At 44.7% G+C, this 17,997-nt stretch overlaps 1 protein-coding gene across 2 annotated transcripts in view; it reads left to right on the top strand.

Annotated features, from left to right (window-relative positions):
- KIF21B (kinesin family member 21B) overlaps positions 1-17,997 on the top strand; it is a 62,748-nt gene that overhangs the window by 25,012 nt on the left and 19,739 nt on the right. For both annotated transcript variants that reach the window (XM_074308738.1, XM_074308737.1), the window contains exons 5-19: positions 179-313; positions 737-904; positions 1,166-1,281; positions 2,032-2,227; positions 3,938-4,127; positions 6,640-6,703; positions 6,801-7,022; positions 7,726-7,807; positions 8,286-8,406; positions 10,100-10,291; positions 10,576-10,775; positions 13,745-13,852; positions 15,499-15,567; positions 16,133-16,362; positions 16,786-16,933. In XM_074308738.1, coding sequence (XP_074164839.1) covers positions 179-313; positions 737-904; positions 1,166-1,281; positions 2,032-2,227; positions 3,938-4,127; positions 6,640-6,703; positions 6,801-7,022; positions 7,726-7,807; positions 8,286-8,406; positions 10,100-10,291; positions 10,576-10,775; positions 13,745-13,852; positions 15,499-15,567; positions 16,133-16,362; positions 16,786-16,933 — 2,241 coding nt within the window. The remainder of the gene's footprint in view (positions 1-178; positions 314-736; positions 905-1,165; positions 1,282-2,031; positions 2,228-3,937; positions 4,128-6,639; positions 6,704-6,800; positions 7,023-7,725; positions 7,808-8,285; positions 8,407-10,099; positions 10,292-10,575; positions 10,776-13,744; positions 13,853-15,498; positions 15,568-16,132; positions 16,363-16,785; positions 16,934-17,997) is intronic.

Here is a 17,997-nt window from a genome sequence, read left to right as displayed (position 1 = left end):
TGTTGTGAGGATTCCATGAGACTGGCCATGCAAACCTAAAAGCCACCTACCTGCTAGCTAATTTTTATTAACTATTAGAAGGGAGGGAGACACAAAATTCGGGGACCAGAATACCGTGTCCCTGTGGCCATCTGCATTTCCTGGGAGGGTCCGCACTGCCCATTCCCTCTCTCTGCAGCTGATCCAGTGTCTGAAGCAAGGTGCTTTGTCCCGGACCACGGCCAGCACCCAGATGAATGTGCAGAGCTCCCGCTCTCATGCCATCTTCACCATCCAGCTGTGCCAGATGCGTGTCTGTGCCCAGTCCGACCTGGTAAGCAGCCCCGGGGCATACGGACTAGTTGGCTGAGGGGATGAGCGGTGGCGAGAACCAGGCTGTCCTTCTGAAAGTCCCGGGGAGGGCGGGCCGGGAAGCAGTGCTGGATTTGGAGTCAGGAGCTCGGATTCAGAACCTGGCTTTGCCTTCACTATAAATCTTGGACAAATCCCTTAACCTAAATGAGCTTCAGTTTCTCCTCTGTAAATTAAGAGGGCTGGACCATATGATCTCTGAGCCCCTTATTTGTGACTTTAAGCCTTATTGACCCCAAGTCAATGGGGTTCTGTTCCACTTGGGGACACATTGGGGTTCTGTCCTCTGTCCCAGCTGAGTGATCAGACATCCCGGGGAACCACAGCCCACAGGGGTTGGAGGAAAGCGTTTTGGGGTTTTCAGCAATACCCACTTTTCCTGTAGGTGAATGGTGAGGTGCCCGGCCTTGCTGATGGTGCGACCCCCACCAACGAGTACGAGACGCTCACGGCCAAGTTTCACTTCGTCGATCTGGCAGGCTCCGAACGGCTGAAACGGACGGGGGCCACGGGCGAGAGGGCCAAGGAGGGCATCTCTATCAATTGTGGCCTGGTACGGAGGCTCTTCCCCCGTCTAGCAAGAGCAGAGATCTTTAATTCCTTCTCTTGTGCCCATTTTTGGTCTCTGTTCCCCTTCTCCTGTCTTTCTCCTTAGTGTTGTCCCTGACTTTGATTATAGCAGAGTAATGACAACCAGTCCATCCTCCAGTCTTGGAGCTTAGGAGAAGGGGGGCAGTGAAGGTGGTGGAAAGGCTAGGGGGACATGGCACTGGAGAGGGTGTACCTGCTGAAGGCTAGGGTCCCTTTTTTGCAGTTGGCCTTGGGGAATGTGATCAGTGCCCTGGGAGACCAGAGCAAGAAGGCCGTGCACGTGCCCTATCGGGACTCCAAGCTCACCCGGCTCCTCCAGGACTCCCTCGGGGGTAACAGGTAACCAGAACAACCACTTTTGGGGAGGGTTACTGTCCACACTGTCAGATCCCAGTCAGTACAACTGCTTGTACTGAGCGTAAAGAGTTCCCACTCGGGGAATCAGAAAACTCGGGCTGTTAAATGATCTTGAACAAATTATTTACTTTGGCCAAGTGTCAATTTTCCCATGTGTATTACCATTATCATCAATATTGTTAATTACCTTTTAATAATAATCATTATAACTAATATTGATATAGTGCTTTAGGGTTTACTGATTATTTTATATCAAATTCAAGCTTCACAGCAATTCTGTGAGGTAGGTGTTTTTAATCATTCCCATATAACAGAATAATTTGAGGCATTAAGAGATTAAATGACTTGCCCAGGCTTACTCATTTGTCTGAAGCAGGATCGCACTCAGTCTTCCAGAACCGAGTTCTGTTTCCCATACCGCCTTGTTGTATGTGTACAATGGAGAGAGCACAGCCTTTCCCTTTTTTAACTCACAGTGAGTTTGTAAAGCTAAAACAAGATATTAATGGGAATATTATTTCCATTAATTATTAATTAAATATTATTTATTTCCTAAAAAATAAAGCACTGACCTCTTTAGCTAAGTCAATTGTAATCATGTGTTGTTGGAATAGAAATCTTGAAATTTGTGCTGAATGTCCCTGAGGTAGCATTGAGAAAGTATAGACCTAGCTCACATGTGACCTTTCCTGTGGGGGTCTCTGAACCCCATCTCCTCTCCTTCCCCACCAGCCAGACAATCATGATTGCTTGTGTGAGCCCTTCGGATCGGGACTTTATGGAGACCCTGAATACTCTCAAGTACGCCAATCGGGCCCGCAACATCAAGAACAAGGTGGTTGTGAACCAGGATAAGACCAGCCAGCAGATCAGTGCCCTTCGGGCAGAGATCGCCCGCCTGCAGATGGAGTTGATGGAGTACAAGGCGGTGAGTGAGGGGGGTACTCTTTGCCTAAGGAATAGAATGAGCTCCTCTTCTTTAGATGGAGCCCTGAGCAGTTAGCTCAGCAGTGCCCATCAGTAGCTCCTCAGGCTGCATCATCCGCCTCCAGCCAGGGAGTTAGGTCTAGTGGGACCAGTTTCACCCTCCAGCTTTTCAGCTTCCTCCTCTCCTTTTCTTTCCTTCATTCATCACCATTTTATGCCTTCTGTATGCGAACTACAATGTTAGGGAACAGTGCACAGAGATCAAGAAGACACGGCCTCTGCCCTCAAGGAGCTTACAATAATGGAGGAGACATAGGATAGGTAATGAAAGTAACCCCCAGTAGATAGGATCAGTGTCATGAGCTCAGCATGCCATACAAAATCAGAAGCAAGAGACTCTTATGGTCAGGGCAATCCAAAAGGCTTCATACAGAAGGCAGAATTACACTGGATGTTAGAAGGTGGCTCAGATTGTGATTGATGGAGATGCACAAGGGACAGAAGTGGATCAGGGAGAATAGACATTTCATAAAGAGGGAATAGGATGAACAGAAACAGTAGTATCCGGTTGGGGTTTAGTTTCACAGGAATGTGGGGGGTTTGTAGAGCATTGATAGGAGATAAGGCTAGAAAGGGAAAAGGGCCAGTTTATAAAAAGCCTCCACTACTAGGATAAGGAATTTGGACCCTTTATTTTTCTTGGATAAGCTACAGGAGCTATGTTGTTCAGTCATTTCAATCAATCACGTCTGATTCTTTGCCACCCCGCTTGGGGTCTTCTTGGCAAAGATACTGGAGTGGTGAAGAAGCAGATGACAGCTAGTGTCTGAGTCTGAATTTGAATTCAGGAAGAGTCTTTTTGACTTCAGACCAGTATGGTATCCACTGTTTCACCTACCTGTTGTGATAAGGAGCCATAGAAGGTGGTTTTTGTTTTTTGGGTTTTTTTGGCTGAGGCAATTGGGGTTAAGTGACTTGCTCAGGGTCACACAGCTAGGAAGCGTTAAGTGTCTGAGGTCACATTTGAACCTGGGTCTTCCTGACTTCAGGGCTGGTGCTCTCTCCACTTCGTCACCTGACTGCCCCCATAGGTGATCTTTTAAGAAAGGTTTTTTAAAAATTCATTTGTTTGTTTAAATTTTATTGTTGTTTTGAACTTAACAAACCTGAATTTTTCTATGTTCAAAAAACCATACAAAGTCTTACTTTAAAAATTTTTTGGTATTTTGTTGCTTATTTAATTTTTTTGTTTTGTTTTGAACTTGACAAACCTTAATTTTTCTATATTTAAAAAATATCCAAATATTTCTGTATTCAAATACATATTTAATACTTGTGTGTATATTTATGTGTGTTGTTTTTTTTTTTTTTACATATGTGCATGTGTATACAGACACATACATATACACCCTCAAATTTCATTGTGTACATCAGTTTTTTTTTTAATGTGCTAAATATGGCATGTTATTCCCCAAAGCTGGCCCGCTTATCTCTGTTGACCTGTAAACTACCTTCTGTCTATTTTTTGTTTGTTTGTTTATTTTCAAAAAGGAGATAATGTGATCATAGCTAAATTTTAAATAGACTAGTCTGACAGTGGTGGTCAAGGAGGCCGTTTAGGAAGAAGGAACAGTGGTTAAGTAGAGGAGATCCTCAGCCTTTCCTTTCTGCCGAGTCTCATGTGACCCCTGCCCAAATGCCCTTCTTCTAGGGTAAGCGAGTGACTAGGGAGGATGGCTCAGAGGGCTACAGTGACCTGTTCCGGGAGAATGCCATGCTGCAGAAGGAGAATGGCACACTGCGAATGCGGGTGAAAGCCATGCAGGAAGCCATTGATGCCATCAACAACCGAGTCACCCAACTCATGAGCCAGGAGGCCAACCTGCTCCTCGCCAAGGCTGGTGAGTGCTGGGGAAGGATGCTGAGCTGCGTTGTCCGTCAGAAAGCCCTTAGATCCCATTCTTTCCTCCTTTTGCCCTCGCAGTGGCAGGTTATTCTGGTCTAAACTGGTTACCATCTTGATGGCAAACTCTTAATGCCCATTGCCTAGCCCTTGGCAGACTTCCCACAGTTTTGTTCTAGCTCTCTCTTCAAATGTATTTCATATTCTTCTCCTTTATACACTCTCTCTTCCAGCCATATCTCCTTTCTTTCCCCCAGTTTCACCATGCCATCTTCTGTCATTAAGCCGGTGACTGCCCTACACTTGGGGTACACTCCTTCCTCACCTCCCCTAGGATTCAAGGATCAGCTTAACTCCTAGAAGACCCTCAGTCTTAATGTTCTCTCTCTGCTCAATGTACGCATACATACACATGTGCAATTATATAAGTGATTATATATATGTGTATATAGATCATGTATCACATTGTATGGCTCTGTACATAGAAACATGTTCATGTTATAATACATAATTTGTATGGTATTGTATATACCTAATTTGTACACTATTTATAAATTTGAGCAGAAGAGAGCATATACACACATTACATATGTGTAACTACATATATTACTTTATATCTCTGTATGTGTGCATACACATATATATATCACTCTATCTCTGTGCATATGTATATATGTGTATATTTGTGTTTATGTGTCTGTATATATGTATGTATGTGTGTATATAACTTACTGTTCTTCTGTATCCCCAGCCTGATGCCTGATGTATCTTTAATAGATTGTCCAATGAACTGGGAAGGAGCATAGGCTCCTGTCCACCATGTTTAACCACCCAGCCCAGACCCGCAGCCTAAGCCCGGCCGAGGTCCTGGACCCCAGTCCCATTTCTCTTCCCAAGAGCTGTCCAGTCTTGGACAAATCACTCGACTATTCAGTGTTTATGTCTTCATTTTGCAAAATGGAGATGATGACTTCCACCTCGTCCGTCTCAGTGGATGGTTCTCAGAACCAAACAAGTTAATGCTTGTTAAAGTGCTTTAGAAGGGTGGGCTTCTAATGTGACTACCTGGGTCCCGGAGCTTTCAGGTCTTGGCACAGATTCTTAGTGTCACAAGGGCACTCAGAGGTCATTAGTGACCATACTCCTCCCATACCTGGGCAGGAATCCCTTTAGAATCCCCAGTAGGGGGTGGGGTCATTCAGCTTCTGCTTGAACATCTCGAGGGAAGTGAGTCCACTCTTATTTTAGGAACTTTTCCTTTACTGTGTTGCTGGGCCCACTCTGCATCCCTCTCCCCCCCCCCCCCCAAGTAAAACAAATCCGAGCCCCTTCACACACCATTGGAGATTCACATTCCCCTTCAGTCTTTTCTTCTTTCAGGCTAGAACAGTTACACAGGATCAGGTTTGCAAGGGACTTCAGAGGCCATCGAGTCTAAGCTAGGCCTGAAAAAGGATTTCCTTTATATCCCACCTGACAGCCAGCAGCCAGGGTTTGCTTAAAGATCTCAAGGGAGGAAAAGCATTCCAGCTTCCTCAATGACCTCATCGTTCAGCCCAATCCTGAACGTGGTTTCTTAGATTTAATATGACCAGGGAAGAAGAGTGGTGACTTTCCTCATAATCAATGCTGGACTTGTGGGAAGGGGTTGTTTTTTTATTCCTTTCTTTGTACCCCCCAGTATGTGGCATGTAGTAGATGCTTAATAAATGCTTGTTGGCTTGTTGATGACCTGATTCTTAATGCAAACTTACTTTCATCGAGAAAGTTTATTCATTTCCTCCTCCATCTTTTGTACAATGCTTTCTTTCCTTGCACTGTTACTGTGGGAGTAGCAATTCCTTTTTTTCTCCTTGGATAAGTTAGCAGTCACAGTGGTTTGGGCATGGAAATCTAAGGTTCTCGGGTATATGCTAACCTATGTTTACCAGCCTTTATGAAGGGAAAGATAAGCACTTATTACAACAGAACAAATTATGAGTTCCTCTTTAAATATAAATTAGTAAGCAGTGTATCACCAAACAGAACAGAAAATAAAAAGAAAAAACCCGTTTATGGTATATTAAGTCGCTTCTTAACTTTTAATTATCTCATCCATAGGTTTCTTTGGGCCTTTCACTACTTTATGACCCTCTCGGTATATTTTCTGCTAACGACAGCCCAGGTCCCGGTGGTTAAATTACCACGTTCATACTCCTTTGTGGCTTGCAAGGAACCATTAGACCTCATCCAATTCTTGGAGATTTGCCTCATTTCATTCTCTGTTTCTCATAGCAGCTGGCATATGACAGCTTTCAGAGCAACTTTCTCTTCTGTTTCTTTTCCTTTACAATGAAGGCTTATAATGTCTCTATGTCCACCGTTGTTGAGTCTTTGCCCACCTGAGCTACCTCTAGATAAATCACCAAAATCCACATTTTTTAAAATGGCTCATCCCACAGTATTATTGTTGCTAGGATTGTTACCATTATCATGAGACATCTTTTTTTTTTTCCCCTGTTCCCCACCAGGAGATGGCAATGAGGCCATTGGTACTCTAATCCAGAATTATATCCGAGAGATTGAGGAGCTTCGGTGAGCAGCAGGGATGGGAAGATCCAGGGTGGGCTCTGGTAGGAATCAGGGACGACTTCTGGCCAACCTCCTCCCTCCTCCCTCTCTTCCTCTTCAGCACAAAGCTTCTCGAGAGTGAAGCAATGAACGAGTCTCTCCGCCGTACCCTCTCACGGACCTCATTGCGGTCTTCCTACCCCATAAGTGGTTCCCAAAGCCAAGGAACTTTGATGAGCAGCTCATCGATTTCCATGGAAACAGAGGCCTCAGAGGTGATCCGTAAGGCTAAGCAGGACTTGGAAAGGCTAAAGAAAAAGGAGACCAGGCAACGGAGAAAAAGGTGAAGCAGCTTTAACCCCATCTGACAATATAATTGATGGGAGGTGAGGGGTAGGTGAAAGACCTGGGGTCAGTTTTCTCATGGGGTTGGGACTCCCTCCCCGTGAGACATCGACACTCTTGAATCTGGGTCTGAGGAGGAGACTACTAGTGGCTGGTTGCTAAGCTCCATTGCTCTGCTATCTTGGGGAGTCATTCAATCACTTGTGCGCAAAGGTCGCCTCGCCCAGTCTTATGATCTTTGGTTTGGAGGAAAATAGGGATTAATTAGCTGTCTATTATGAACTGCCTGGGTTAAAGTCAAAAAATAAGCTCAGTTGAGAAATGAAGACAATTGCTGGCTGACCTCCCCACCATGTCTCCTGTACTTGGGGTGACATCATTCCATGTCCCAAGGTCAGGTAGGGATGTTTTTCTCCTGCCACTCCCCACCTCCTTTCTGCCCTGTGACCCTTACCTGCTGGAGCAGGAGCATGGCATAGCAAATAAAGTACCAGCCCTGGGGCTAGAAAGAACTGGATTCAAATTTCATCCCTAGAATTATACTAGCGACTTATTTAGTATCTCTGAGCTTAGCTTTCTGCCACTATAATGAGGTGGTGGAATGAAAAGGCCTCTCAGACCCCTTCCAGCTGTTAATCTAGGATTCTGTGAGGCAGACTTCAATAACCTGATACTCTACCTCCATCCCTACCTGTGGGCAGCCCAGAGAAGGAGGCCTTTAAAAAGAGAGCAAAGTTACAGCAGGAGAATGGAGAAGAGACGGATGAGAATGAAGCTGAGGAGGTATGGGCGGGTCCCTTCCCCTGGGTACTCTGACTTGTGACTCCTCTGGGGTCCACCATCAATCTAAGTAAGAAGGGGCAGAAGAGAGTCATAGGTGAAAGCACCCGTAGCATTCAGAGCCAATAACTCTCCCTTCCTTGAATTAGTCTCACTGTGGGTTTACTGGTGGTTTGCTGGGTGAAGGTATTTCCCCCTCTCCCCAGTGTAACCCCAAAGAAGGGCTCCATATATACATAAAGGGTCCCCCATGGAGGCAGAGGAAGGATCATAGTTCCAGCTGTAGTGCTATGTATCCACTCTTTCTGCCTCTTATACTACATATGTGCATGTATGTACACGCTCATGAGCTTAGTCCCATCCCTCAGTCACTGGGCAGCTCGCCCTTCATGGGAACTCACCCAGTCCTTGTGGGGGGGTCTCCTAAACCTTGGAAGGGTACACAGCTAGGAAGGGCTCCATCATGGTGCTTGATGCCCAGGAGGAAGAGGAGGATCGGGATGAAAGTGGTTGTGAGGAAGAGGAAGGACGGGAAGATGAGGATGAAGATTCGGGCAGTGAGGAGAGCCTGGTGGATTCAGACTCGGATCCTGAGGAGAAGGGTGAGTTGACCTCCATGGCTGGAAATAGGAAGGACTGTGGGAAGATTGGAGACATTATTGAGGACTGGAGAAGGGCCTGCAAAGGCCACTGGTGAGACACTGACATGCTTCCTTTTCCTGAAAACAAAGGCTAAAGAACCCCTCATGTTCCCCTTTCTCCTCAAAAAGAAATGAGGTAGAGGAGTAGAGTCAGTGAGGCAGTAAGCATTTATTAAGAACTACTGTGTGTCTGGTTGAGGAAAATGTGTCACTACATTAGAGTGGGCTTTGAACGCCAAACAGGATTTTGAATTTGATCCTGGAGGTAGGTAAGGAGCTTGGAGTTTATTGAGTGAGGGTGTGACGTTTTATTTATTTTTTATTTTATTTTATTTTTTGCTGAGGCAATTGGGGTTAGGTGACTTGCCCAGGGTCACTCAGCTAGGAAGTGTTGAGTGTCTGAGGCCAGATTTGGACTCAGGTCCTCCTGGCTTCAAGGCTGGTGCTCTATCCACTGCGCCACCTAGCTGCCCCGGGTGTGACGTTTTGTAATTTCTTTTTCTTTATTTTTTAACTTTAAAAATAATTTTTAATAATAGGTTTTTATTTTTCAAGAAACATGCAAAGATAGTTTTCAACATTCACCTTTGCAAAACCTTGTATTCCATTTTTTTTCTCTCCATCTCCTCCCTAGTGAGTAATCCAATATAGGTTAAACATGTGCAGTTTTTCTAAACAAATTAGCACATTTATCATGCGGCACAAGAAAAATCAGATCAAAACAGAAAACAAAATTAGAAAGAAAACAGAAGCTAGCAAACAAAAGCAACAAAAAAGGTGAAAATACTATGTTGTGACCCACACTCCGTCTCCATAGTTCTCTCTCTGGATACAGATGGTTCTCCCCATGAATCTACTGGAATTGCCTTCTATCACCTCATTGTTGAAAAGAACCTAATCTATCACAGTTGATCATCACATAATGTTCTTGTTTCTGTGTACAATGTTCTCTCCAGTTCTTGTTCTAAAGTTAGAGAGGGAAAAGCAAAGTTTATCTCATAGTCTGGTCCCCAGAGATGGCATCTGGATCTCCTGGAGAACTCAGGGACCCTTCAGGTTCAAGGTTAAAAATTGATGATTATGGTAAGGGAAGTCTCCAGTCAGCTTTCTGTAGAATGAGTACTCTCTGAGTCCAATCTTCATCCTCACGGGAATCGCCTCCCTGACATCCCGGGCAACTGGAGAGCTTCCTCTGGACTTAAGGATTATGGAGTATGGCTAAAAGAATGGAGTCTTTAACATCAGGCCTATGAAAAGGCCCCAGTCCTAAGGCCCAGATCTGGCCTGTTAGACTACAGAGTAAGTTCTGTAAGACGGCACTCATTTGGATTGACCTATTTCCTACAAGTTGCTGACTCTAGGAAGGATCCTACATTTCTAACAATAATAGCTAAAATGTATATCTCCCTTTTAAGGTTTGTGAAACTCTTTACAAATATCTCATTTCATCCTCACAACAACCTGAGGAGGGGGTTTTATTATTCTCATTTTGCAGACCGAGGCAGACAGAAAGTATCTGAGGCCAGTTTTGAACTCGGGTTTTCCGAGTCCCACGTCCAAAGTTTATCCATTGTGCCAATTAATTGCCTTCTTCTCTGTGTCTCCCCCTCCTTTCCTCACCGCACCCCTGTGCCCTCATCACCCTTACCCACAGAGGTGAACTTCCAAGCTGACCTGGCAGACTTGACCTGTGAGATTGAGATCAAGCAGAAGCTGATTGATGAACTGGAGAACAGCCAGCGCCGGCTGCAGACGCTGAAGCACCAGTATGAGGAAAAGCTGATCCTGTTACAGAACAAGATCCGGGACACCCAGCTGGAGCGGGACCGGGTGCTCCAGAACCTCAGTATGTATACGTGCCCATGCACACACCTGAACCACCTGCCCAAGGTTCTGGTCCCTGCCTTAAAGGGGTTTCATTCTTGTTACCCGTTTTTATATGCCTCCTCCCCTAGGAGCTAAGCCCCTTGTAATTGTCCCATTCTCAGACAGAGCCCACCTAATATCGCTAGTATTGGGTGGGCTCTGACCAGAAGAATGGGCCAGTCCTCCATGATACTGCCCTGCCTTTGCCCTGAGCCCCCGGGCTCTGGTTCTGACATCTCGGCCCCTGCGCTCTTTCTGCCCCAGGCACCATGGAGTGCTACACAGAGGAGAAAGCCAACAAGATCAAGGCGGATTATGAGAAGCGCCTACGGGAGATGAATCGGGACCTACAGAAGCTGCAGGCGGCCCAGAAAGAGCATGCACGGCTGCTGAAGAACCAGTCCCGGTACGAGAGGGAGCTGAAGAAGCTTCAGGCCGAGGTGGCGGAGATGAAGAAGGCCAAGGTAAGTAGGGCGCAGGGAACAAGGGGGGACACACCCCATGGAAGCGAGGAATGGTAGATGAAGCTTGTTTTCATGCTGGTTTGCATTTCACCAAAATTGCATCTGCCTGTTTATTGCACTACCCCCCAATTTTTTACCTTTCCTTTTGGTTCCAAATGCAGTAGGCTGGGTTGAGCGGGTTGATCTAGCAACTGCTGAGGGTCTGGGGCCAACGGTCACCCCAGTCCTCAGGACCTGACAGCACCAGGCTGACCGTGGTCCAGGCTAACACTGACCCTTGCTGCAGTGAGAGGCTTCCTCTCCAAAGAAGGGTTTACTTCAGCTTCAGAGTGCTCTGGTCTCTTTATGTGCTGGGTCGGCTGTTGCTGTCCTTCTGTCTGGGTCCACACTTTCCACTTTCTGTCCCCTATTTGTTCATCTTTGACTGCTGACTCTTCTCTCTGCCTCCCCTCTCAGCCCCCTTTTTGAGAATGGATCATTGTTTTGAGCAGAATAGCTAAATCTTTATAATGTTGCTGTTACTGTATTCAGTGTTCTCCTTGTTCTGTTGCCTTTGTGTCAATTCATATAAGTCTTCCCAGGTTTTTCTGAAATCATCCTCCTTGTCATTTCTTATGGCACAAGAGTATTCCATTACATCACAACTTATTCAGCCATTCCCTAATCGATGAGCATCACCACAATTTCCAATTCTTTGCCACCTCAAAAAGATTTGTTATAAATATTTTTACACAAATAGGACCTTTCCCCTCTTCTTTAATTTCCTTAGGCTATAGATCTGTTAGTGCTATTGCTGATTCCAACCGGCAACATTTATTAAAGGTCTATTGTGTAGTAGACAAGCTTAAATTCTGTTGTCTACACTTGTGCAAGCTCTAGTAAGATAAGCCTCCAGAAACCCCCATTTTCAACCTGATCGGTGCATTCACTGATTGGTGATTCTCTTTGGAGGTGAAGTCCCATACATGAGGTTTGAGCAGCTGTTGGAATTGTACACCTGTGAGAATCACAGAATGAGAGATTCTTTACCCCCAGATGTCAACTAAAGCAAAGAAGGAAATGGTTCCTCCTTGCCCCCAGGTCATAATACTTGAAGGTCAAGAAGACAATGTTGTATTGGATTTAACCTATCTTTTAACATGTATAATATATATTGGATTGCTTGCCATCTAAGGAGGGGAAAATCTGAAACACAAGGCTATGCAAGGGTGAATGTTGAAAAATTATCCATGCATATGTTTTGAAAATTAAAAGCTTTTAAAAAAAAAAAAAAGACGACAATTTTGAAAAGTGTACATAGTCACAAAAAGTAGAACTTCCCAAAACCTAAGACACTTTGACTTTGATCACAACCCAGATATCCTTGGAAAAGTGCCTAGAAGAAACAAGCTTGTTCCCTCTGCCATTATCATTTTCCTTAACCACTAAGCTTTCCCTGAAGACCAAGGACAAAAAAACTGGCATTTATTATTGATGTCAGTCATCAAGCATCACATCAAATAAGCAATATGACCTCAGCATGGCTAAGGTCAACACCCTGATCTGTCCCGCTAGAGAGAAACACAGTGTCTGCCTATGATGCCCCAGATTAGGATGTTTTGAATGTTGTCAATACAGTTTTCCAGTTCTACTTAAAATAAAATTTGCCTGCAAATGTATATTTGAGAGAGAGAGAGAAAGACAGAGACAGAAAGAGGGAGAACAAGAGTCTATTGGCTCTCCTAGTACTCCAAGGATTTTCTTGTCCCAATAGAAGGAGTCTGTGACAAGCAAGAAGAAGTCCTGCTGATCACAGGGGTGCCATGGTCAATAAAAGATCCTCCTGCTGATCACAGGGATTCCATGAACAGTTTTGTCTGTACCTACACTCCCAGAGACCTTGGCTCATGGCTTATGACCCAGTCATCCTCTAAATTTAGTATCTGGGACATTGTTAGCAGCCTCATTACTTTCCAAACTGTGTCTGCTACCTGTGAAACCTGCATACGAGGCAGATTTCCTAAGAAGGCTGAAAAACAAAGCCTCAAACATCTTGTTTCCTCACAATAATCTTGGCTATTGCATTTTTATATAAAACACCAGGAGTTCCAAATTTTATTTAAAAGTTTCAAACTCATCCAAACACACATGTCCTAGCATTCCATCACTTTGGTGTCCAGCTGTTCTTGGACCATAAACACTGTTTCAGGCCCTGAGCTTGAGGTCCTGAGAAAATACTTTTGTTTCAACCTAAATGAGAGTTTAGTCGCTCATCCATACCAACCAGATGTTCCCATACATCTCAGATGGTGTGTTGTGGCTGTATATCAGTTTTAGGGCAGGTTTCCAAATCCCTATGACAAACCAGTGCCTCCTCACTCATCATGGAGCTGTCACAACAGCTGCTCAGCATAAGGTAGTTCACTAAATCGTCCTATGTGTGGCCTGGTACTGAGTCAGAATCCAAAGGGGAGACAAGTTAGCTACCTTTGGCATATGATAGCTGGTCACTTGGACTCTGTAGTCATCTCTTCCGGCTCTGCAACATCGCATCCACGTTTCTGCAAGTTGTTAATGATGTGCCAGGAGACCTCCTTGGCTGTTTCTGCATGAAGCTGGAGAAATGTGTGCTTGAGCAGGAAGAGGAATTCCCTGGGTCTGTATTCAGAGCCATCCATAACTTGGGCTGGACAAAGGAGGCCTCTTTCAGGGTGCTCGAGGTGCTGGTGGATCTTTAGAAAAAAAAATTGTGCCTTCTTTTCCTAGCCAAGAACCTAGATATGTCTATGTTGTCTGAAACAGTAGTTCTTGACCACTACTTGACCACTACTTTCCCTTGTGGTCCCTCTGTGTGTGACCCCCTCAATTAAAATGGTTCCTGATGAGCCATGAAAGGGACATTCCGGTTGCTTTGGGGGCATTCCATTTGTGGGTGTCTCCTTGTCTTTTAGACTAACTCTTCATGCTAATGCTTTGTCACCCTTCCACAGGTGGCTCTGATGAAGCAAATGAGGGAGGAGCAGCAGCGGAGGCGGCTGGTAGAAACCAAGAGGAACCGGGAGATAGCACAGCTAAAGAAGGAGCAACGGCGTCAGGAGGTGAGGGGGAATACCGCTTTTCTTCCCCTACCATTCTTTCCCCCAGTTCATATGCACAGAGCATCCTTCTTGAGTTTTTCCTGTTCAGTCCCTATTGCCTTCAGTCCTTGTGCATTCAGAGGCAGCTAGTGCTCAGGATTGGCCCTGGTGAGCAGAGACATCTCTGCTTTTGTTCTAGGAAGACAGAAAGATGAGCAAACAAGTTTTCAGTATTGGGAGTTTAAAAGGAGCCATGAGGAAATGACTCAATTAGCTATATTTTCTGTTGAGTAGAAATAACCCTAATTCATAGCATTATACCTAACAGATCCTTATTTAGGTTCAAATGTTGTTCAGGGAGTCAAGTCCTGTCATTAAATCTTGGCTTTGCTACTATGGGACCCGAGTGATCTTGGATATGTAGTCACTTATTATCCCACTGGGATTTGGTTGACTCATTTATAAAATTTCAACAAGGTGAACTCTAAAGTACCAATTAGCCCTAGAATCTCTACCTATCCCATAGGGTAGTAGTGAGCATCGGATGATATGAATGAAAGCACTCTATAAACTCTAAAGCACTAGACAAATAATAAGAAACTGTCAGTGTGGTTCAGTTTCCCCTTTTATAAAAATGAGAATGGGACTTTGTTGATCAAATAAGGACCTCTTAGCCCTGATTATTGATAAAGATGAGAGCATCCAGAAATGGGTAACTAGGATGCCATATGGGAAGTAGCGGGGAGAAGAGAAGACTTGGAGGTGTGGGGTAACTGCCTTCTATTGAAGGACTGTCATGGGAAGGAAGCCCCAGGGGGCAGAATGAGGAGTGGGAGGATGAAAATCTCAGTTTGATAGGAGGCAAAACTTCCTGACTATTATTAGAGCTGTTTCAAATAGACTGTCTTCAAGCAAAATCTGGATTACTGGCTCTTTCATAGGGGAAATTCTCATTTGGATTTCTGTAGTTCCTTCTGGCTGATTTATGTTTATGTGAGGACCTCTGTCCTTCCCCTTGCTGACCAAGGGCAACTGTCATTTCAGTGAAGGTGCCCTGCTGGCTGCAGGAATAATAACTCTTGGGGAAGATTTTTGGGCTGTTTGAGAAGAATTAGAAAGTAAGCTTCCTGAAGGCAGATGAATCTGTCATTGAATTGCCAGTGCCCTGCCCAGAGCTAACATACAGTTGTTGCTCAATAAATGGATGAATGAAAGGATTTCAGAGACAATTCTGGATGATAAAACTTAGGAATGGGAAATGGGAAGGGTCTTTAGAAACCCTCTCATTTTACAGAGGAGAGAACTTTAGTCCAAAGAATTATAGAGTGACTTTTCTAATATCACATAACTAGTTAATAATGTCTTCAAAGCCATTACGGCGTCTTCACAGGCAAACCAAATCTATGAGTCTCAGACCCCAGGGAAGGATGGAGATTAGCTCTCTTGTCAAGATTCTGTTGCATACAAGTGCAAACTGAGTGGTGAATATGCCTTTCATTAGGGAAGCAATTCACCAAATGGTATGGTAGCCCCCCACCCCATGCAGCTGGCCTTCTGTGTTTCTCTCCCAGTAAAGATGGAGAAGGGACCTCCTTATTCCACTCCTTGTAACACTCCAGTGATCCGCAGTGCAGATTGTCTCATCCTGACCCCATTCTCTCCTATAGTTTCAGATCCGGGCTCTGGAATCTCAGAAGCGCCAGCAGGAGATGGTGTTGAGGAGGAAAACTCAGGAGGTGAGCTCATCCCAGTGAGCAGGAATCCCCCTGGAATTTACCCCCTTGTCTCTTCCCTCCCACCTACCATCACCACCACCACTAAGAGAGCTTTCATCTTTGCCTGGCTGCTGCTAAAGGGGGTTATTCCCCAATTTTTCCAGGGTCTAGAAGGGCAGTTCCTTTTGATTTTGGGAACAGTTCTTCCCTATTGTGGATCCTTAGGTATCCTGGGCAGGGCTGCAGGTGTCTTACCCATAGTGACTGAGCAATTGACTCAAAGATAGCAGATATTCATTTGTATATTATAGTGGAAATCATTTGCACATTAATTTTTCACTATATATCAAATACAGAGACTTTCCAAGTTCCTTCTCTGCCCTGAGCTCTAGACCTTATCTGGGTAAATGCCCATATGGTTTCCATAGGCTCTCAATATTATTCTACCTATCCCCGTGGCTCAGTGTCAGAACCCAGGCTTTTTGGACTGCCTCAGTCCCCTGAGGCCTTTTCTAGTCTCCCAGCATGGGGTTTCTAGGTAGCTAAGAATTATGAGAAGCTCACGGTGTCTCCTTTTTCCCCTCAGGTGTCAGCTCTGCGACGCCTGGCCAAACCCATGTCAGAGCGCGTGGCAGGGCGGATAGTGGCAAAGCCTCCCATGCTGGACTCAGGGGCAGAAGTGTCAGCCAGCACCACATCATCCGAGGCAGAGTCTGGAGCCCGGTCAGTCTCGAGTATCGTGCGTCAATGGAACAGAAAGATCAACCACTTTCTGGGGGACCCAGCGACCCCAGTCAACGGCACCCGTCCTGCCAGGTCAGACTGGGTGGCTCAGAGCATTGCAATTTGTGGGACTGGGAGACTTTCCGAGCAAGAGGTCACAGGGCTCTTCTATGCGGTCAGAATAGAAATCCACTAGAACTGTATCAGCCTCCTTTTTATTGTTTTATTTAAAAATGTTTGTTTTATTTATGTTAGTTTATAAGTTACATATATGTTTAAAAACTTTTTTTTTTAAAGTGTCCTGAGATCAGAAACTTTGTATTCCCTTGACTGGAGTATAGTAGGGTCTTGATAAATTCTTTATTTACCCTCTCATTCTTCCTCCCTCCCCACCCTCACTCCCCCAGCACACATTTGGGGAAGAAACATTTGGGTATTTGATGTGGATAGAAGATGGTAGGGGTGGCAGGAGCTGAGATCTGTGTAGTGATGAGCTTCTTACCTCTTTCCCTTCAGGAAAAAGTTCCAGAAGAAAGGGGCTAGCCAGAGCTTCAGCAAAGCTGCCAGGTTAAAGTGGCAGTCCCTAGAACGGCGTATCATCGACATTGTCATGCAGAGGATGACCATCGTCAACCTAGAGGCTGATATGGAGAGGCTCATCAAGGTAGAAGAGAATGGGGTCCGGGGGCTAAGGTTGGGGTAAATGCTTTGATGCCCTTTTTCCCCAGTAGGAATTTCAAAAGGGTAGAAACCATCATCTCTTAATTTTGCATCTGGCCTAACACCTAGCACATAGTAGGGCTACATAATTGAGTTGAATTGAAGGAAGCATTTACTCATTAGAGAAAAGAGAGACATTTTGTTTTTCCTTAGCCATGCTTCCTCCTTTTCAGGATAATTATAAGGAGAACCTATTTAAAGAAGTTGTTAGCAGTTGTTCCCATTTGTGACATTCAATTGAAATAATCTATATAAAGGGCTTTGCAAATCTTAAAGCACTATAGAAATATTAGGATAGGAGATGGTGATTGGATGCCTGATTGCAGTGATACAGGGAACTCTTAAATGAGGAGACTTTACAGGAGGGCACGTTCTCTGCAAATTATGGTCTCAGAGAGTTACTTAAAGCAAAGTTTCTTCAACCGTGGGTCACAACCCCACAAAGGATTGCATACTGAATGTGGGAGCCACAAAAAAATTGGCAACAGTGAAAGGTTTCTGAACACAAAAACCTAAAATTAATTCAAAATCCAACACGTAATGAATGAATCCGAGTGCTTGTCCCTGTTGCGTCACTCCACTTTATTGCATTCTTGGTTCTGAGGATACAACATGCGCACTTTGTACTGCACATGCGCTCAGTTTCAAGGTGGGTTTGTGTAAAGCTTCACAGGCAAAAAGGGGTCGTGAGTGGAAAAAGTTTAAGAAGTCCTGACTTAGAGCATTGGTGTCAAATCAAATAGGAAATGGGGCCACTAATCACACATAGGATCCCTGCAGACTAAACACATGCGCTTCTTTATTTCTTTTTTGGTTAATAAATCAATATATTAAAATCCAATAGGAACCACATTTCAATATGATTCTGCTGCATTCAAAACTATTGTGGGTCACATACACAGGGCCTCATGTTTGACACCTGTGACTTAGAGCACTGAGATTGCTTGCTCAAGTCAACCAACCAATGTGTGTCAGAGGTAGGACTTCAAGCCACATCTCTACCCACCA

Source organism: Sminthopsis crassicaudata, chromosome 4 (genome assembly GCF_048593235.1).
Source record: "Sminthopsis crassicaudata isolate SCR6 chromosome 4, ASM4859323v1, whole genome shotgun sequence".
Lineage (NCBI taxonomy): Eukaryota > Metazoa > Chordata > Mammalia > Dasyuromorphia > Dasyuridae > Sminthopsis > Sminthopsis crassicaudata.
Note: the sequence above shows the minus strand (reverse complement) of the source record. Positions and strands in the feature narration are given on the sequence as shown.